General features: G+C 36.6%; 1 protein-coding gene across 1 annotated transcript in view; it reads right to left on the minus strand.

The window, feature by feature from the left end:
* The window catches only part of LOC145683565 (putative gustatory receptor 28b), a 37,027-nt gene extending 15,694 nt beyond the window's left edge, over positions 1-21,333 (minus strand). Inside the window, exon 1 of the mRNA XM_081754913.1 lies at positions 20,218-21,333. Coding sequence (XP_081611039.1) covers positions 20,218-21,225 — 1,008 coding nt within the window. The 5' untranslated portion in view covers positions 21,226-21,333. The remainder of the gene's footprint in view (positions 1-20,217) is intronic.
* Between the last annotated feature and the right edge of the window lie 1,317 nt (positions 21,334-22,650).

Below are 22,650 nucleotides of genomic sequence, written 5' to 3' on the forward strand. Positions count from 1 at the left end.
TTTATGAGATTTACGAAAGAATGATTAGTTTGTTTATGAGATTTATCAGAGAATGGTTGGTTTGTTTATGAGATTTACGAAAGAATGATTAGTTTGTTTATGAGATTTATGAAAGAATAATTGGTTTGTTTATGAGATTTATGAGAGAATGATTAGTTTGTTTATGAGATTTATGAGAGAATGGTTGGCTTGTTTATGAGATTTACGAAAGAATGATTAGTTTGTTTATGAGATTTATGAAAGAATGATTGGTTTGTTTATGAGATTTATGAGAGAATGGTTGGTTTGTTTATGAGATTTATGAGAGAATTATTGGTTTGTTTATGAGATCTATGAGAGAATAATTGGTTTATTTATGAGATTTATGAGAGCATGATTGGTTTGTTTATGAGATTTACGAAAGAATGATTGGTTTGTTTATGAGATTTATGAGAGAATGGTTGGTTTGTTTATGAGATTTATGGAAGAAGGATTGGTTTGTTTATGAGATTTATTACAGAATGATAGGTTTGTTTATGAGATTTATGAGAGAATGATTGGTTTATTTATGAGATTTATGAAAGAATGATTGATTTGTTTATGAGATTTACGAAAGAATGATTAGTTTGTTTAAGAGATTTATGAAAGAATGATTGGTTAGTTTATGAGATTTATGAGAGAATGGTTGGTTTGTTTATGAGATTTATGAGAGAATGATTGGTTTGTTTATGAGATCTATGAGAGAATTATTGGTTTATTTATGAGATTTATGAGAGCATGATTGGTTTGTTTATGAGATTTACGAAAGAATGATTGGTTTGTTTATGAGATTTACGAAAGAATGATTGGTTTGTTTATGAGATCTATGAGAGAATGATTGGTTTGTTTATGAGATTTACGAAAGAATGATTAGTTTGTTTATGAGATTTATGAGAGAATGGTTGGTTTGTTTATGAGATTTACGAAAGAATGATTAGTTTGTTTATGAGATTTATGAAAGAATGATTGGTTTGTTTATGAGATTTATGAGAGAATGATTAGTTTGTTTATGAGATTTATGAGAGAATGGTTGGTTTGTTTATTAGATTTACGAAAGAATGATTAGTTTGTTTATGAGATTTACGAAAGAATGATTGGTTTGTTTATGAGATCTATGAGAGAATGATTGGTTTGTTTATGAGAGCTTACCGTGCCTTGCAGCAGCGAAGCTATATGAAACATAGTTCTACAAGCTAATGTGGAATCGAAACCAGATGTGTCCACACAGAGAATGGAACTCTGGCCTTCCACGCAAGAGGCGTGTGCTAACTGTATAGCCACGAGGGAGCTCAGCTAATTAGAAATATATAATGTGGGAGGAAATTTTTCGACTCTATTTCTGTTTCTAGCTATCTCTTACTACTTTCTCTTCTGGTACCGGATAAACAGATATAGCTGTTCACTAAAATTTCCAACTCTAGCATAGATTGCAGTCTAAAACATAAAGGAATAAACTAAAGTTTACTATATGTTATAACACGTAGTAGTATTACGCGTACACCACGTGTAGGAGTCTTTTTTATAATTTCATATTTTCTAAATTAATATTGAATTTATTTCCACAATTCCATGTTTTAGCAGAGAGATTAGGATACAGATAAAACGTATTCTTTGGAGACGGTTAATCGGTTAAAGAAAACCGGTTATCGCTATGTATTACCGTTTCTCCTCTAGAGTGAGATAGGAATGATTTATTTCTATCACGCGCTTTATATCTGTCAACACAATTGTCTCTAACTGATTGACCTTCCACATCTCCGCCAAAACTAATGGTGATCCATCAAGTAGCAGTTGAGACTGCTTTCTCTCCTGGACAGACGGATGTACGAACGAAGTAAATACATAAAGAAATTTAGATAAAAGAAACTCCCTTTAAAATGATGTGAAAATAACAACCATTAGGAGGAAGATTGGAAAAAGTTAACAAAAAACATGATAAGTCAAAATTATCAACCCGATTTCAGAAATTTATGCTGTGAAATATAATATATACTGAGACATCTACTCTGGAACTTTAATGCAGGCATGTACAGGGAGTGGGCCAACCACAGAGGCCTTACCAGCTTCGAGGTCTGTACGAGAAAATGTACATGTTCACAAAAATCGAAAATGAAAAAATGAAATTTACGTCCCACGAAAATGCCGGTTATACGCTAAAGGAGACGGTGATGATGAGAAAGGAATGAAATGATGGAATGAAGGTGGAAGAAAACGGGAGAACATCGAGAAAACCCACGCACAAGGTGTATGTCCACCACAAAATTCCTTTGGTGCGAGCTGGGATCGAACCAAGAACCCCATGCACCATTGGTGAACATTCTACCACTGAGCCACCGAGGATCCCTGTAGAATAGCCAAATTCAATTTATAAAATCGTTCGTCGTACACTATCACAAACACATTAAAATTGTTATAACGGTAATCAAAATATTTACTTACTAAGAAAAAAGCTGAAGAATGTATTTATTTACCATTTTAGTGGAACAATTCACAAGTTTGCCAATGTTCGGTGGTACGCTCTACACTGGATGTTCCAACACGGAGGATATTTTCAAGGCAGACATCAGTTATCCAACAAATTATTTCAGCTCAGTTTTAGAGATTACGTAAAAAAATAATTTTCAATAACGAGGTGGGACAGATTAAAGGGATGAGTAGCCCGAGGGCAGCGAAAGGACTTTCTGTTACAAATGACTGCTTTAAAGTTAGTTTCCACTAGTGGCGGGCACAAAAATCGTTTTTACGGTTTTCGGTTTTCTCCAAAAACCGGTTCGGGTTTTCACCGAAACCGGTTGAGGTTTTCTTCAAAACCGGTTTGGTTTTCACCGAAACCGGTTATCGGTTTCCTCCAAAACCGGTTCGGTTTTTCACCAGATCCGATTTCGGTTTTCTTCAAAACTGGTTCCGGTATTTTCCAAAATTTGTTCTATTTCTGAACAGAATAGTGTTTCGTTGTTCTCCGGAAACGGAATCCGTTTCCACAGAAATAGTTTTATGTGTTTTCCAAAAGTTTTCACCGAAACTAGTTTCGGTAAAACCGAACCGATTTTGAAGAAAACCGAAACCGTTTTATGGAGAAAACCAAAACCGGTTTCGGTGTAAAACCTAACCGGTTTCGGAGAAAACTGAAATGTTGGTTTTTCGGATTTCGTTTTTTCTAGAAACCGGTTTCCGGTTTTTATAAAAACCGGTTTTGCCCATCCCTAGTTTCCGCGCAGTATTTCCACCTTTCATCGCTAAGTCAGCACCGGACAGTTAAGGAAAATGGCGTTTACATGAGAACAGAGATCTTTCTGTTTGGCAGCAGATAGACTCTTGGCTTGATGTGTTCACATAGAACACTTGTAATATGTTTGGGAAAAAAATTGTTGATCTTTCTTAACGCATGCCTCACAATAGCATACGTTTATTACATTTCACAGAATACATTTCTGAAATCGGGTCCATCATTTTGCCTTACCCTGTACATTTTCATTTTTTTTTTTTTTTTCCTTACAGAATACATACTCCCATATGGAAGATCAATAGTAAATGTTTAAAGTGTGTCATCTGATGTTATGTACGTAGTGATTGTAATGTATAAGTGTTATGCATAAATTTCACATGCGCAATGTCATGAATGTATAATTGAAGGTCGTAATGAACTATCTAAGTAGCACGCATCAATAACAGCCCATGGAAGTTCGTGACCTAATATTACTTCATATGAATATTTTCTGACAACTCGTTCGTATAACCCATGAATTTATTAATAGTTAGATACATACAGTATTTTGTTACTTGTATTGGTTCCGTTTGAGTTTTTATGTTTTGCGATGTTCAGCAATGAAAGACAGAGACTGTTATTAACACAGGATACGAAACCAGGACTAGAACTTGAAGCCGCTTCCATAAATTTTCTCTCCCCGTGCGAAGAAGGGGTATATTCGGATAGTAGTTAAGAGGCCTCATCCCGGCGAAATTAAAATACCGCTAATTTTTTTAATTATGTGATATCTTCAAATAGATAAAAGATAATCGAAAAGTGGAACAAGAGCGCCCTAGACAATATTATTTTACATGAGATACCGTTATCACGACTCACTTATCTGCTTTCGATTTCGAGCCATTTTGAAAATCGGCATTTATTTTCGCGTTTGTAAACGTCTGAAAATGGAAAGCCACTAGGTGACTTGTGATAACGATACCTCACGCAAAATAATATTGTCTAGGGCGCTCTTGTTCCACATTTCAATTATATTTTATTTATTTGAAGATATCACATAATTACTGTAAAATTAGCGGTATTTTAATTTCGCCAGGGTGAGGCCTCTTAATATCTTTCCATCACTTTAGCGTCGCACAATTACGCTATTTAGGCAAAGGGAGATGAATAATTAAGGCAAGTAAATAATGATGGAAGAATTGGTGGAATGAGAAAGTAGGAGGAGATAGAAGTACCCCGAGAAAACCCACGGGCACGATAGTGTCCACCACAAACTTACTTGGTCAAGGATTGAACCAGGTACTCTACTCATCAGAGGTAGGCCTTCTACCACTGACCCATCGTGCCTTCTAGTAGGAAATATAATACACAAACTGAGATCTTAGTTCGCGTTTTCTTTTTAAGATAAATGTTGAAATTTTTCAAATTTGGAACAAAATAAAGAGTAACAATCCCTTCTCTTATCTCATAATTCTACAGCTCGTTGATTGATTGATTGATATTCAGTTTAATAGGTTATATCAGTGGCGTATTTACGATTTTGTTTCGGAGTGGGCTTTGCTAACTTTCGGGGGGAGCTTCGCATGAAAATGTAAAAATTCTGCAAGATATTTCATATACTTTACTATAATAAGTAAGATTTCGGGGGGGGAGACTTAAGCCCGGAAGCCCCCTAAATACGCCATTGGGTTAGATAGTAGCAAGGGCGCACCCACGGAGCGAGTTTCGCCGTTTCTAGACCTCCTCAAGACTTCGTAACTAGACCAGCATTTGTACTTCTTAATAAAACCATAGTTCTTTAGCAGACAAATACTTGGTACTCATCATCTGGACTATTTATTTTCTGAAATTAACAATCTAATTTTATCGTTTTTCGTGAGAATATAAGTATCAGTACTTAAAAATTACTTATCCTTTTGTTCTGAATGTAGAATGACACCCGTCCGATACTACATAAGCGTAGTGTCTCTTATTATTGGATCCTCCAACCGCTTTCAATAAAAATTTCTCGGCGGGCAAACATATAGAAAGAAAATTGAAGTTTCTTTGATTTTGATTTTGACGTCCCTTTCAGCAGCGAGGCTATATCAGACAGGACCTACTGATTAACGTGAAATCTGAACCACATCAGCTCCCGGCGGAAATTGAACCGAGGTCTTCTACGCCAAAGGCGCGTACACTAACCGTTTAGCCATGAAAGAGCTCAACTTGGACTTTAAAGTGATATCTAAGCAATTGTGGTGCGTTCCATGCTATCCAAAAGGGGACCTAACCCAGAACCTTGCATATCCAAGGCGAAAGACTAAAAGATGGCGAATACCTTCGTTGAGTGATAGAGCTTTCATTTCTAGTGTGACGTGACAAGTTCTCGGTTCGATGTGCGTTTCTGGTACTTGACATCCTGTTTTCCCCTGTATTCTTATTTCATCAATTCCCCTTGATTTATCACCCGTTTTCTTTAGCCTAAAGCACATAATCGTGGGACGTTAAACGTTAAGATTTCTTTCATGAAGGAGTTTGGTTTTCCATATGTTTATACCCTGTCTGTCTATATATTTACCCTATTTATGCTTGTATGTCTCTCTACGTATTTACCCTGTACATCTATATATTTATCTGTATATTTATGTATTTAACCTGTCTCTCTATATACGTACAGCTCACAGATGACGAGAAGAACCCTAGCAGAAGTACTGTGACGTAGGTATGGGCTCTTCCAGTTTTCACACGGGGGTTTCAAATGACACCACGGAATAGCACACAGATAACTACCCGGAGTAGCAGACGACATCTAAGTATAGACCACACCTCAAAAACCGAAAATGGAGTTGACCGTGTCGTTGACCTTTCCCCGCTACCCCTGTTTTAGGATTCTTCTCGTCATCTGTGAGCTTGTATTTACCCTGTCTATATATTTACCCTGTCTGCCTATATATTTACCGTGTCTATCTATATATTTACCCTGTTTGTCTATATATTTACATTGTCTTTATTGTGTCTGTATATACATTTACCCTGTTTGTCTATATATTTACCGTATGTTTATTGTGCCTGTGTATATATATATTTACCCTGTTTCTGTATATGTCTGTCTATATATTTACCCTATCTAGCTTTGCCGTAGTATACCTTTTCTTACACCCTGTATAGTTTTTAAATTCGAGACACCACAAATTTCTCAATTTTTGCAGGCAGCACTAGCTCATCCAAGTCTAGGATCCTCATGTATCACATGATTCATAGTATAAAAGCTCTAAATTGATAAAATGATTATACCTAGAGCCTTTCTATTTGAACTGTGCCTCTTCTAGCGCTGCTGTCGATATGTGATTTCCTGCAGTTCCCTCGAAAGAGCAGGGACAAGTTGCTGCGGCCGACATCTTTCAATTGTTGAATGCGGGAGCTTTGCCACAAGGAATTATTTCACGAACATCGCTGTCCCATGACTTGCTTGCCACACTAAGTAGCATACGATCTTCACTCGTCAACACCAAGCCACTAAATGACAAATTGGCAACACGGCTAAGGTTATTCACTTCTTTTCCCTATGCAGAAGGAGGTTTTCATCCACCAGAGGGTGACGAGAGTGAGGCCGAAGTATAATTCGCATAGTTTCCGAGGGCACAGGTGGAATATACAGGCTCTAGGTATGAACATAATGAAGAAATTTATCAACGTTTAAGTATACACAAGTCATTAGAAAATATATTGCAATCATAAATTGTTGTTATATCATACGACTCATAAACCCCTTCTGACCGTGTAAAGACTCTATTACTTCTAGAAGAAATCAAGAAAAGATAACGGTAAAGGCATAAATCTATACTTAAATATACATATAATTTGTGAGGCAAGAAATAACTTTTCGGAGACGAAAAAATTATATTAAGGGTCTTCACTACAGCGAAATTAAACTACCGCTAATTTTAGAGTTTTTTTTTCTGTAAGATCTTCAAAACAAATACAAATATTCGAAAAACAGAAACGTAGTGAACTAGACAATACGATTTTGCATGTGACACCTTTACCACAATTCACCTATCTGCTTTTGGTATGCCGCTATTTACAGAACCCGTAAAAAAAAAATGCTAAATCTATCTACAGTTGCAAATCGAAAGCAGATAGATGAGTTGTGATAATGGTATCACATGCAAAATCGTATTGTCTAGTTCACTACGTTTCTGGTTTTTGGATGTTTCTATTTTCTTTGAAGATATTACAGAAGAACTCTAAAACTAGCGGTAGTTTAATTTCGCTGGAGTGAAGACCCTTAAGTGAAATCTTTAAGTTTAACGTCCAGCGTTACGCCCTTTAGGCTAAGGGAGACAATGATTGAGACGAATGAATGATGATGGAGGAATTTGGTAGGATGAGAATGTGGGAGGAAATGAAGTATTCCCAGAAATCCCACGGACACGATGTTGTCCATCAGAAACTTACCTGGTCGTTGATCAAACCACGGACCCCACACACCAGAGGTAAGCTTTTTACCACTGAGCTACCGTGCCTCCTTAAGGAATCGAGACGAGACAAATTCTCTAGAAAAAAATTAGCAGACATGAAAACATCATTTCTCGTCTCGTCTCGTCCTGTAAGCAGTAGTGATTGCGACAATATTTGGTAAAAGGGGCAATAATAACGTTTATATATATTTAGTTATAGAGCAACTCGGACAATAGTCCGGTACCTTAGAATAACAAATCTTGTGGCCAGACTTGTTTGAACTTGTTTTATTTATGCTGTTAAAGATATAATAACTGAGGAAGCCACAGTTAATGGAAGTGTATTTTTTAATTTCTGCGGAATGAATGATAAGTATTAAGGAAATACGTGGCTTAAAAGTAACGAAAAGAGTTTAATTTATTGAAATAATTATAGTGATAAGTTTTGGTAGATACTAAGCTAATTTTAATCCGAGAAAACCCATGCTAATTTTACCCTTAAAAGGCCCAGGAGGTGCCTCTGAGGCTCCCTGCTGCATATACAAGCTACCTGAACTCACCGCGACCATTTGTATTTTTCGTCATTAATAGGAAAGGCTAGTCACTACTTTCCTATGAAATCATTTGTCAATGGTAATAAACAATGAACAGTATCAAATAATTGGAAAAGTACATACTTCAATAGGAGCCTCAGAGGCACCCCTTGGGCCTTTACGTTAGTAGCCTATAAATAAAAAACGCTATGTTTTGAGGTAAAGTAAAAAAATGCTTAGGAAAAGCAATCAGAGGGTGTATTTCAAAGAGATAGAAGAATTCTAGAGCGGAAGACACGCGACTAAACGTCTATTAAGAATAATTGCATTAAAAGTGGACCAGGGTGCCTCTCAGGCACCCCCTGGGCTTTATCGGGTTAAACGAACTGGGACCGTAATATTTAATTATATATAGTATATAATACAGTATATAATATGTGTTACAAAAGTGTGCTCTGCACAAGAGGCACGTAATCATAATTTAATTTATCTTAGCTCTGGAAAGAACACGGGCTCACATGCGTTTTTTAGAGCGTAGGTTGCCCTCATGAGATTATTGGGGGACAGTATTTCATTGAATATTTCACAAACTAGAGAATGGTAAAGTTGATACAGAACAAAGGTACATTTGGGTAGAACAAAGGTAAATTTGGGCGAAGAAGATCAATTTTGGGCTAATTGGTAAATTTGGGGGTTACGACGAAACCCGTCGAAGACTGCGAACTTCTGGCGGAGGTTAAGACCAACGTGAGTGGAAGGCATATTTTTAAATCTCGCTCGACCTAGCCATAAGAGCTAATTGCGCGGTTCTGATTGGTTGAAGTTATCCGTTTCTCGACATGTAGCATAAATATAGCAGAAATTAAACGTTTCATAGTGTCGGTCCTCGTGGACGAGCGTGTGCCCTCCCCGCTGGTCTAGTGGCTAGCACTTGCGCCTGTGGTATAAGGGGTCCCGGGTTCCACTCCCAGTGGGAGAGCCTTTGTGATTTTTAACTGTCCTCCATGTTTGTGTGTTCGTGTCCCTGTCATTCTAGGTGATCGGAAAAAAAGTCAAGTAAACGAGTAAAGCAAGCAAAAATTAAGTAATAAGTAATTCAAGTAAGTTACTGAGACATGTTGGGTGAGTCAGTTAACTTTTTTCTAAAAAAAAAAAAAGGGTGCTAGCGCTAACGGGCTACTAATAATAATTGCTTGTGGCATGGGTTCGAACCCGGCCCGGAGATTTTTTAAATTTCCATAACACATTTTTATTAAAATAAGATTAAAATATTGCTCAAAAAACTTATTTACTAACGTTACGCGTGCAGTTTTGCTATATGAATCCATAGTATTAGTAGTAGTAATAGCAGTAGGAGTAGGAGTAGCAGTAGTTGTAATAGTAGTAGTAGAAGTAGTAATAGTAGGTATGGGTCAGAAGCCCCGCAGGGCTCATTTTGTTCCACCTTGACCCCTATGATATAAATTTAACCTCCGCTACTTATTCAATTTCAACAAAGTGGCAATTTTCTTCTAATACTATAATACACAATACATGCACTAGAAGATTTGGACAATCGCAAACTGCAACCAATCAGAAACGTGTATTTAGTTTATATGGCTAGGGTCGAGTGGGAAAAAAATATGTACGTGAAAGAAGTACTGCAGTTTCAAACGTGATACAGATTTCTTTCTTCTCGGAATGCTTGAAGAGCGAATTACATTTGCAAATTTTGTACTCAATTCGCGTGTTATTTGATAATCACAGAGATCATAATCATGATAGTTTAATAATAAACCAGTTGCCTCACACGTGTAAAATTGCATGTTAGAATTCTGACCTCTCTATTCATATTGACCTTGTAATCAACCAACACGTGTGCGTGCACTTTCACTTTTATCTCAATTTTGTAATTTCACTGATTAATTCATCATCATACACGTGCCGTGTCATTAAATCAAAAAGATGTAGACATACACCGTAAGAGTAAGGCCTTGAGATTTTGCATCAATTTTACCAAGTGTTCAAAAGTCATAGGCCATAGGTCAATTCTATAATAGAGAAAGATATGAAAACATGAAAGAAAAGAAAAGGCAATTTTTTTTTTGTAAATCGTATCATTCATAATTTGCTAATCTCTGAAGAGAAGGCGAAATGGATTGGACAAATCTTGCGAAGAAATTGGCATAGGCTTTTCCTTCCAATACACCCTACATACAATGTCAAAACCAGGGGCGTCATTTAGGGAGTGCAGGAGGGGGCAATTGCCCCCCCTAAGAGTTTGAGGAATACATATACCTTAATCGATTGTCTACTAATATACTAGTATAAAACGTGAAAGTCTTATATCGGTGGTGCTTTTGCCCCCCCCAAGCGAAGTCTGAAATAACGCCCCTGGTCAAAAGACACTATATATGAAACTTCATGAATTGACATAAAATAAACGGATACTTCCGGTTGACGTGGAAAGCTTAAAATTGGCATGATTGTAGCTTTTTGGGATCACAGGAAAATTACCAAAAATTAATATTTTTAATTCTTAGGGGGGTCTAAATGGAAGATGAACAATTTCCCTATGTTATTTAAATGGACCTTTTTCTGGACCTATAATCTCATGTTTTAGGTACATGAAATTGGAATAAAAACTTTAAATTCGGTATGCTTGTACGTTTTTGTTAGCGTTACCTAAATAAACCAGTAAAAATAAAAATTTTCAACTTTAGAGTGATTTTATAGGGAACTAAAAAATCTTCCCCATGTTATTTATATGCGACAACTTTTACACCCCGAAATTATTGGGCACTTCCTGTAGGACTACAATGATTAAATTTGATACGATTTTAGCGTTTTAGGACTAACCGACAGGAAAATTGCGAAAAGTGAATATTTGCAGTTTTTAGGTGGTCTAAGAGGAGGATAGGGATGAAGAAACTCCCATGTTTATCAAATAGGTGTTTTCTTGGTATACAGAAACTTATCTTTTAGATAGTGGAAATAGGAAACGAAGCTTGAAATTTGGTAGAATTGTGCGTTTAGGAGATGCAAGGCCGTGAGCGGGGGTCAGGGGGCGAAGCTCCCAGCTGGGCCAAATTCAGGAAATGTAATTAAAGAGCAAATCTAGGAAATTCACTCTTGATGCAAAAGCTGATACATAAGACGTGAGGCCGTAAACCAAGCAAAATGGAGGTCTGTGGGCGGGCTAGTATATATATACTAGTTGAGTGATAAATGACTAAGATTAGGGTAACACTGTGACTCAGTTGTACTGAACGTTCTTCATCCTAGGAACAAAATGTAGGTCTACCAGGATATATCGTATTTATAGTCGCCATTAATTGCCTAGTTTTTATTATTTTTCGGTGATAATGTTCTTTTTTTTTTAAGTGACTTGCCTACCCTTAGGGATGCGCACGAGTCGAGTCGAGACAGAATTTTCCTGAGAAAATTCGAGTCGAGACACAGCTCTTCCAATAGAAAAATATACGTGTTTCGAGTCGAGACATCACTTTTACAGCACATTTTCGAGACGAGACAGCCTCAAATATTGTCTCGTGCGCATCCCTACCTACCCTGAAGTATGGCGACGAATGAACTAGTAACAATGTTTCCTCTGTGTTTCGTGCGAAAATGTAATTTCTCTTCTACACAATTGAAACTTCCTTTTGTAGATAAGTGGAAGTGGCAAGCGAATGCTGCAGTAAATTTACGACATATATCTTACTGTTTGTACTTTGAGATCATTGGAATTAATCATTCACTTCTTTGCTAGCATCACATTGACTTTTATTTACAAATATGACGATTGTTGTAACAATGGATACGCTTCCTAATTTACCAACGGACAATCCTGGTACATCAACTCCAACTATAATAAGTTAAAATAGAGTTTTAAAAATAATGTGAAATCCTGTGAGCGTAGGGGGAATTTTCTCACTTATTTTTTCTGAAAAGGAGTTGGTAAATAAAAGTGGCACTCTTGACAGAGATTAGCAAATTAATTACAGTAAATCATATGTAATTAACAATATTTCATATATAATTAATAGTTATCGGGGTCCCTAATATCACATAGTTTAACTATCGGAAACCTAAAGGGTTACATTTTGTACCCTCACATTGTCAAATTTGCTTCTGTTTCCTGTAATTTTCTGCTGTTTTGGCTGTTCTTCTACCTGAATATTTTTAGTCCTTCTACATTTTCTACATGAAAGCTATGCTGAATGTAATTAATTATTGAAATAATTGAAAATTTGTACCACTATGGTCCAAAATGTATCCCTATGAGTGTCCATGTAAAAGTATTATTATTATTATTATTATTATTGTAAATTATTATTATTATTTTTACAACAGATGGCTCCCCTCTGTAATATTATTAGTAAGATATTATTCTCTAGTAAAGCAACATTTGAGACTTTTTTTTTTTGCTCTTTTGTTTCTTAGAGTGTGCTTTTTTTTAGGTCCATAGATTTTTTTCAACAAAATCAACAATTCAACAAAATCTCTTGCTATCATAATAATAGGCCTAATTCTCTTGCTTTTCAAAACATTGTATCATATTGTTTGAATTTATCAATATAATCAATAAAAGCTGTGCACACAAACAAAATAATAATCTTAATGCTTTCCCCAATATTAAGGTAAAAAATAAGTTCGGGTACAAAATGTACCCCACTGGGCTTTCGCGAAACAAAAGGACCTTCAGATTCCGAGGGTTAATAAGTGTGGATGTTCTAATATGTGAACTTACTTGTTGAACCATTAGACCCCTACCGTTTTTTTAATAGTATTTTATTTATCGTTCCTAAGTTCAACCTGTTAACACCAACAGCGTTATTCCGTCACGCTTTGCGTCAACTGAAAGCAAAATTGCGTTTTAGTTTGTTATATTAGACATAGCAGTTATAAACCAGTTAAAATTTATTTTTACAAGTTTTGTATTCCGTGACGCTCCAAACTTTCGCAAAGACTCGAAAGGAGTAAGACTATAAATATAGAAAAACGTTTTTAATTTACTTGTAGCGAAGCTATACTTTATACTCCACAAGTAAATATTGTATGCCATACTAAAAGGGAGACCTTTCCTAATATACTGTATATGAAAGTTGGCCAATATGTAGATGAAACTGTGAAATTTGTTTATGTACAAAGAAGTGTTACACTACAAGAAAAACTTAAAGACACTCAAGTTCCCTTATTAGGAACAGTCCGCACCAAATGTAGAATGCTACATGATCTTATACAGGATGGCCACAAAGTTGTGTTACCCCTTTATAAATGCGAATGTAAGGTTTCCCATTGTTTCAGATAGTTCCAATTACAGTACTGAAGAACTTATTGCAAGTTGTTGGCTGTATTAGAGAAACCTGTGATAATGCGCTATAGGATTCATAAAGAACATCGTTGCACAAAACAGTTACGATACCCCTGCCGAACTGACAGGTGTGAAACAAATTTTCACTGAAGTTACACCTGCAATGCTCCGCAAAGTGTAGTACAGAACCTGGCGGCGTTATTATCCTTTGTCATGAGAACGACGGTCGACAGACTGATACTCTGGACATTTAATGTTTCTTATCTCAATGAAACTTCTCTTGTTGATGTCATTCAGCTGTTTGTGTATGGTTATTTGCGTACGTTTAGTGGTTTATGTTACTTATTTTCAGAAGTAACGAGACTTTGTGGCCACTCTAGTACGAAATACCGGAATATGGAATAGCTCAAGTTTTGTGAGGTCACAAATAAGAACATTTCATTTGAAGACTTATTTCCTTTCATATATCCATGCCTCACTCCTCCCCTGGATTTTCGAAGTGTGTTCAGTTCTTGGAAATAAGTGTCACTAATTTGCTTTGACAAGTTATAATACTCCAAAACTCTATTTACATTAAATTCTTAGTTCGTTTACTGTAGCTAACAAGGATGTTATAAAATAGAGGATCTGCCCATACAACAAAATCTTGAAGCCATACGTCACAGTTTCGCCATCCTTACTCTGCCCACTCCACCCAATAGGATCGCAATGTTTTGAGCCAACGGCGGAAACGAAAGTATCCAATCAGACGAAGGCAGAAATGAGAGTAGCCAATCAGACGTGCCGATGCTCACTTGTTTTTTGGCTTCATCGATTTAATAGGATGAAGATACATATGGGCAGATCCTCTATTTATAACATCCTTGGTAGCTAATAAGGATTTAGCAATGTTTTATGTGGTGTTAATTGCACGCCTGCATCAAAATCATTTGTGTGAGTATTAGCGATTGTACTTGCAGGGGAGTAGTACAACGCTTACGTCTGGTGCGTAGGGCCCTTGGTTCGACCCCGAGCCAAATAAGTTTGTGGTGGACAACATCGTGTCCGCCGGTTTTCGTGGGGTATTCCCGTTTCCTCCCACTTTCTCATTCCACCAATTCTGCCATCATCATTCACTTAGTTTATTCATCGTTTCCTTTAGCCTAAAAGGCAAAACTCATGTGACGTTAAACTGAAAGAAGAAGCAACTGTGCTTGCGTGTCGGTCTTTTGCAATCCTTGGAATCGATCTTTTGAAATCGGCCCCAGTTGGAAAAAAAAATCATGTGGGCGTCCCTGGATAGATCCACGTTATTTCCAGAAACATCTGGAAATTAAGCATTCTGTTGAGTTATATTTTTAATATATTTGCATATCTTACAGTTAGTGCGTGCAATCCAACTATGTAAAATCAATACGTACACGAATACTGAGCGAGACAGCATCATTGTAACAAACGTCCGTCACACAATATTACCAAAGTTGTGTCCTTTCATTTTTATTGCTGTATGCTAATGGTTGTTGTAACACAGCAAAATAATTTGAAGGAAGTAGGATGTTATTTATTTTGTCTTTATTTTGTTCGTTGTTATTAAACTACTTTATAAAAGAACAATTAAAGAAAAACATAGCAGAAGGTTATATTTTTGTTATTAGTATTTTGGGATAAAAATTACTGCTTATTATTCTATTTAATATTGTCCCTGGGTATAATAATCACTATTCTCTGGGGGCGCTGTGGCTCAGTGGTAGAGCGTTCACCTCTGGTGCAAAGGATCCTTGGTTCAATCCCAGCTCGCTCCAAGTGAGCAAACACCGTGTGCATGGGTAATCTCGGGGTTCTCCCGTTTTCTTTCACTTTTTTCATTCCACAATTCCATTCCTTTCTCATTATCACCGTCTTATTTAGCCTAACCGGCATAACCGTAGGATTTAAAGCTTAACCCTTTGGGGATCTTATGGTAACTTTTGTACCATACGCGTTTTTCATGGTACATTGCGTTATTTCTCTTCTATTTGAGCTTTTTCGTCCGTTTTTTTTGTTTTGTTTTGTTTTGTTTTGTTTTTCAAGTCCAGAGACATTGTAGAAGACATTACGTATGGTTTCAGACCGTCCTGCGTCCAGACATAGGAGGTGATGACGTCATAATTTTGAAATAGAAATTTTCCCTTATGAAGCCTATGTTCATTATTTTTTGGCGGGCTTATTTTTGCATGTAGAAGATTGAAATTTTGCACAAACATTCAGTCCACCGAGTAGTATTTACCAGATTTTTTGTTCCGATGTCAGTGTTAAAACATGGGGGGAACCAGAGGGGCAAAGGGTTAAAAAAGAGATATTTTTACCCCTAAAATCCCGTTTTTCAGAATTTTCCCGCCTCACATACATGATGGGGACACGTGAGTCATACCGTCTGAAAGGCAGTTCCATTCTGAAGAGAATGGGGGTCGAATTATTATTCTAGGCTAATTAGGGAAGTCTCAGGGATTTTTTGAAAAATATACTTCTATATAGGGAAAAATGGGACATGGTCAGTACATTTTTTTTTTTTTTTTTTTGGCGGCCTTACTTTTGCACCTAGAAGATTGAAATTGTGCACAAACATTCAGCCTACCTAGTAGTATTTATCAGATTTTTTCAGATCTCTGCGTTAAAACAGGGGGGGTCTAGAGGGGCTAAAAGTTGAAAAAAGGGAAATTTAGACCAAAAAATTCCTTTTTCACGATTTCCCCGCCTCACATACATGATGGAGACACGTGAGTCATACCGTCTGAAAGGCAGTTCCATTCTGAAGAGAATGACGGTCGAATTATTATTCTAGGGTAATTAGGGACGTCTCAGTGATTTTTTAAAAAATATACTTCTGTATAGGGTAACATGGGGAAATTTCTGGATTTTTTCTGGCGGGCTTATTTTTGCACCTAGAAGATTGAAATTGTGCACAAACATTCAGTCCACCGAGTAGTATTTAACAGATTCTTTTTTAGATTTCTGCGTTAAAACAGGAAGGGTCCAGAGGGGCTAAAAGTTGAAAAAAGGGAAATTTAGACCAAAAAATCCCTTTTTTCTGGAATTTCCAGCCTTAGATGCATGATGGAGACATGTGAATGGTACTGCCTGAAAGGCAGTTCTATTCAGAAGGCAATATGGGCGACACATGACACTAGGGTAATTAGGGATGTCTCAGGATTTTTTTCCCTGAGATCATAGTGTTTTGTGGTAATTTAGGGCATTGTGAGAATTTTTGATAAAATTTCTCCCACCCTTACTATTCAAGATAGAAACTTGAAATTTGGCACACACATTTAGTATACCAAGTACTATTTCTCAGATTTTTTTTTAGATGGCTACGTTCACACAGGGATGTCCCGGGGGGGCCAAAGTTCGAGAAAAAAAATTCCCTCCGAAATTTTCACTTTGACATTTTTCCCCGCTTCTGGTATATGGTATGAGCATGCAAGTGGTACCATTTGAAAGCCAGCTCTATTCTGAAGAGAATGAGGTATGAATCATGATCCTAGCATAAATAGTGACGATGCAGTAGTTGCTTGACTGAAAGTCTAAAAAATAGCCCAAAAACACAAGATCCCTAAAGGGTTAAAGATTTCATTTCATTTCATTTTTCTTTTCCTTGGTACATACTGGGTCACTCATACCAAAGAACAAAACGAATTGCTGGAGTTTTTTCTTGTTGGTGCCATATCATTGTAACTTCTACAATATGGAGGAGAATATCGAGTTATCAGGTACTTTTTTTTTTTATTATTGTTACTTTAGCTTTGCACAAGTACATCGATTTCCGTAAAACAAAATATGAAACGTATCTCTCGGGTAAACATCAGGGCCGGATTTAGCATTTTGGCGCCCCTAGGCCCAATAATTTTTCCGCCCCCTAGTCTGGTTAAAGTTACTTTCCTAAAAAAAAACTTTATTAAAAAAATTTATCAGGCCTATGTGTTAATTGCTTAAACACCACTCCACGATGCAAATCGTTTATCTTTACCAACAATTATTTGTTCCAATGAACTTCAAAATCAGAATGCTTTATTAGCCTGATTTTTTTTAACCAATTCAAAAAATATGTTAAGTTATGGCTATTTATTTTTATTTCTAGATATTTTTTTTAAATTTTTTCTTTCGGCCGTGCGCCCCCTGGGAGCTTGCGCCAATAGGCGCGGGCCTACCCGGCCTATTGGGAAATCCGGCCCTGGTAAACATCTTCCCATATAGAGCTCAACTTTGGCGTGAGGGTTCTCTGGTTGTAACCAAGGCCGTGAAAATCTTTGGACAACATGTCCATGATTTTTTAAAAATTTCCTCCCGTTTCTTCCCATATTTTAAATCTATCACAATTATCCGCTTTTATCCGTCTTAGTCAGTTGAAAGGGCATCACCGAGCAACGTTAAATTTTAAAAATGGTAAATTCAAAAATTAAAATTATTAAGCCTGTATTTACGTAATGACTCACTGGAGAGTGTGAAACCCCATTTAACAGAGAAGGTTAGAGCACCAAAGATTCAAAAGTTAGACAAAATGTCTTGAGGAAATGCATATAACATATCGAATTATGTATATTTTTTTTACAGTGGTTTCTGTCTCTCTCTCTCTCTCTCTCTCTCTCTGTCAAAAATACATGGTAATGACGTCACGTTACTTATCTTAGTTCCACATTATTATTTCAGAAATACGGGGTTAAGTACAGGCTCGTACTGGCCCAGGTGGTAGGCAGCGATCGTAGCCCAGACAGGGGACAAATCAAAAAGGGGACCAAATGAAAATTTCAATAAAGAGAGGATATCAAGAAGAAGAGAAAAAAGCTGAAAAACGTCTTCGACAACTAATATTCTTGTGAACAGTCACGACGGAAATCTGCATACATCAAACTCTTTGAACGTTTTATTAAAATTTTGTCGCGATTCACGTCCCCTGTAAAGTAAGAATGGCCATGCCGACGCAATTAAAAACAATAGTGAAATCCAACACGTCTCCTATCGCGGAAAGTAAACGGGAGCCGAAAGGATAATAGTATACATGAGAACCCCCTGGTCTGCGTTTCTTCTGTGTTCTATTACCACTTCTACATGAAATACCATAAATTTTCTACGTAGTGCAATAGTAAGAAGTATCCATGTGCACAAGACATGCGATATGCGTTAAATAACCCCTGCCCCCCACACACACATAGTCATAGACAAAGTACAAGGGCACTACACATGCAGATATAAAGTACAGGTACGTTCTTTTTTATTTTCGTATCAGTCGATAAGTAAATAAAAGTTGCTTTGTTACCCCTTTGTAAGTTCGTACATACTCAATGAATAATCCCTAAAAGTATGAGCGTCCTGCTCCTTCAGGAACTCATGCAGCTTCATGTATACTATATCCGCCGAAAGTATAGTGGTCTGATAATACAATTCATAAAAGCTTTATTTCTTGATCCAGGAAAAATACGTAACAATATAAAACCCAATAGAAAGAGATCTGAGATCACTTTCGTGATTTATGATATCACGGCCTCGAGTCGCCTCGTCTGTAACAAGATTCCGTTGTTTTGAAATTGTTGAGTCCCTCATGATTTCTTTTGTATTCATTGTCAATTTTATAAGCCGCGGTCCGTTATTCGAAGTTTGTGTTACTGTGAGGTAGTGTATATCCTTATCGTGTCGTTTCGAAACTGTGGGAACGGAGATTAGTGCTATTGTAACGAGTGGATTATAAATTCGGACTTCCTGAATCTACATCATTGGTACGTGAAAAATTATTAAATTCTTTGTAGGTAGTTTTTTTTTTTTTTTTTTTAAGTAGAAACTGTGACTGCTGTTGAATCCGGCTTCATGGTTGTCATGTATTCACACAGCAGAAGTAATTGTTATTACGGTAAAAACTGGATATACCCATAAATTTGGAATAAAATTACGCAAATCGAAATGAATATTCATTATACCAACTTCTGATAGCAATATTAAGATTTACTATTGATAATTTATTTCCTGATCTTTTATCACGTCGTAGCCATAGGAGGTAATTCCATTACGACCACCCTGTACGCCCATATGTACACAAGATTTGCATAAATCCACCTAATCTGGGTACTTGACATAGTTTGTGGACTACAAGTACTTACTGATATTCATATTTTCACGAGAAGATTTTGTCGTGTTCGTTTCGGAGGGTATATCCCCCCCCCCCCCCCGAAAAATAAAACATATACTGATTTTATACTATGGTCTTTATGGTATAGTGTACGGTGTGGTTACTAAAGAATAGTATGCTTTATCTAAGATAATAGTGTGCTTTTATTGTGGGAAAACAGTGGGCAGTTGGGGTAATGGTGGTTGGGGGGATTGAAAATTCTTGACAAACACAATATGTCAGCTGCCGGGGCCAACTAGTAGCCAGTCCGCCCCTGGTTAAATATTATAGAAGAGGTCTATAAGAAAAGAAGCTAACCTAACCTACCCTAATACACCTTTACTACCTTTTGATTCCTTGGTACCTTTTGATACCTTGGTAAAATGTGAAAATTTAACATTGTACATGTATGGACTCCTTCTGTAATACAATAGCTGAAGCATGTTGCCCTTGTCAATAAATTAATTAGGTCTACGTACAAATATTTCTTTCTGAAGTAATAGATCCTAAGTTTCCAAATTCATGTTCGATTATTCTTACTCTGCGCCATAGTGAATTCATACCTATATCCCTAATATATTTAATAAATAAATAAATAAATAAATAATACTTACCTTGTTCATAGTCGAAACAGATGGGATAGTTAAAATAATCAAAGTCAGAATATCCATTACAACAGTAAAAACTTTACAAGTTGTTCCCAGCTTCTGGTATTCATTTGTTAATATCACATAAAACATACTTAAAATAATTTCACAAAACATGTGGACGACGCTGAATAAAAGGCATAAGCCAAACGCAGAGTTTAAATGGTCACAAGCGTCTAGAAGAGCACCATACGCCCTACGAATATTGTCCAATTTCTTTGCAGTGTCGTAACTTGGAGACCTTCTCGATATCTGCACATTGCAGGACTGTGTATCAAGTGCCGAAATTTTAGACGATGGTTTTGGTTTCTGAAAATAATGATCATCTTCTCGTTTTAAGAGAAAAGCAAGATGGCTCTTTAAATACGAAAGTCTTTGTTGAATTATGTAACACATTGTTGCAAATAAACTGACAATAACCTTGTCGTAATATGATAGGAAGTAGATAACAACAATGTACAGGTTATCTGGGGTGAAAAAGGCCGCAATTTCAAATGCATTTTTAATGGTTACAAGTAAAACCAAAAAAATAATTATGAAAAGTCCTCTTTTAAATACAGATGTATTCATAGTTTCATCTGATCTGCGCTTGGAATCAAACATTATGACAGCACCGAACGTATGAAGTAAGTCTGATACGTGTCGCAAAGAGACCACTCCAAGAAACAATCCGGTGATGATCACAAGGATTTTGTCAATAACGTTCACATAAACTGCCACGGTTATGGTTCTTGATGTCATGTGTACGCACATAAACACTATGAATAGAACACAAAATATCAATAGCATAAGAAACAATAGAATTGAATAAAGTAGCCAAAATATAGATCTAGTTAATACACTTTCTTTGCCTCCTTTAATCACGGCACACGGAAGAAGTCCTAACAATCGCGCTACGTAAAACGAAGGAGATAACGAAAACACTAGATCACTATTATAATGAAACGTAGGAATTAATTTTAACAACTTTTTCATTATGGACAATTATCGTCTTTACACTCCACTTTAATAAGCGTACAAAACTGTAACTGTATTTCTTGCTGATGTTTAAATGCAAATAAGTTTGAAGTCAGCTGCTATTGTGCTGTTGCTACAACTATATCAGGACATGCAATCTCCAAACAGTCGCACGTGTTCACCTGACATTTCGTAACCTCCAAATATGATGACCTCACATTTTTCTCAACAATTCCTGACAATTTTGAAAAGATAATACACACAACTTAGAGATCATATCATGCACTGTACTTCAAACGCTCGAAACGGAACTCTTTGGACATTAACAAGAATTACTACTGGGTATTTATCTCATACGTTTGTAAGTAAACAACGTGTAACGTGGTAGTATATTATTGGTATGAAAACAAATATGCGTGTGTCACTTATGTAGACACCTGTAAGGCTCCTTCAGAATCAATAATTTCCATTCTACATATCAATTATACAATCTAACACGCGACTTAACTATTCGTGGTATCACTATCAAACATCGTTATGCATGTATACTAACCTTCTATATATGCCATTTTTCTAATGAATTCTGACATTTTCATTCTCCTCACGGAAGGTAAAAACCTGATTGCTAAAAGACTTTCTTAATATGCACCTTATGATTTTCCTTTACTGATTTCTTTGAAGATATCAAGGGGCATTGCACTTATTAAAGGAAATTTGTATCATCACCATCAAAAGTGCCTTTACTTCCTTCGCCTTGCAAAGTATGTGTCCATTCGTACATATACGAAGGCAGGTTACACAAATATTTGTGATAAAGTTGTTATATTTCGTTTGATTTATCTATATGAGGGAAAAAGTTACGAATTAATCTCCCTGTTTACAAGTAACGTCAGTCACATCACAGGATTACAAGATGTACTGGTGTTTCTTTCATATAGTTTTTTTTCTTTTTTTTCAAAAAATCAAAAGGATATGATGAACTGAATCAAATGTAAGCAGTCCTGTGCAAGCCGATGCACAGACCACGAGTCACCGGCTGAAACGTTCACATGGCCGGACAGTCTTTTAGATGCTTTTGCGTCATAACGTTAAGTATTTTATTTCAGTATACAGAGGTAAGTCGAATTACAGGGGAGACAGATAACAAAAAAGATTTTATTCTTTTTAGTTTTGTATATAAAATGAAATAAAATCTTTACGTTCCACGGTTTTGTTGTTCCACGCTCCGCGCTAGCATCCACATACAGGAAAATAGCCGGAGTGTCATCCTTCCAGATTCGCTGTGGGCGTGAGGCTGCTGTCGAGATGGTAGTTTGCACAAAAGGAGAGGCACCCTGATGAAGTGTAGCATGCGCCACCAGATTCGTTAGTGAAGTCACAGGGGTGATCCAGGTGCCAGGTGATCCTGCGAGCCAAATAAAATAAGTTTTACATTCTACGGTT

The sequence above is a fragment of the Thermobia domestica genome, chromosome 4 (assembly GCF_964235325.1).
Source record: "Thermobia domestica chromosome 4, izTheDome1.hap1.1, whole genome shotgun sequence".
In the NCBI taxonomy this organism is placed as follows: Eukaryota; Metazoa; Arthropoda; class Insecta; order Zygentoma; family Lepismatidae; genus Thermobia; species Thermobia domestica.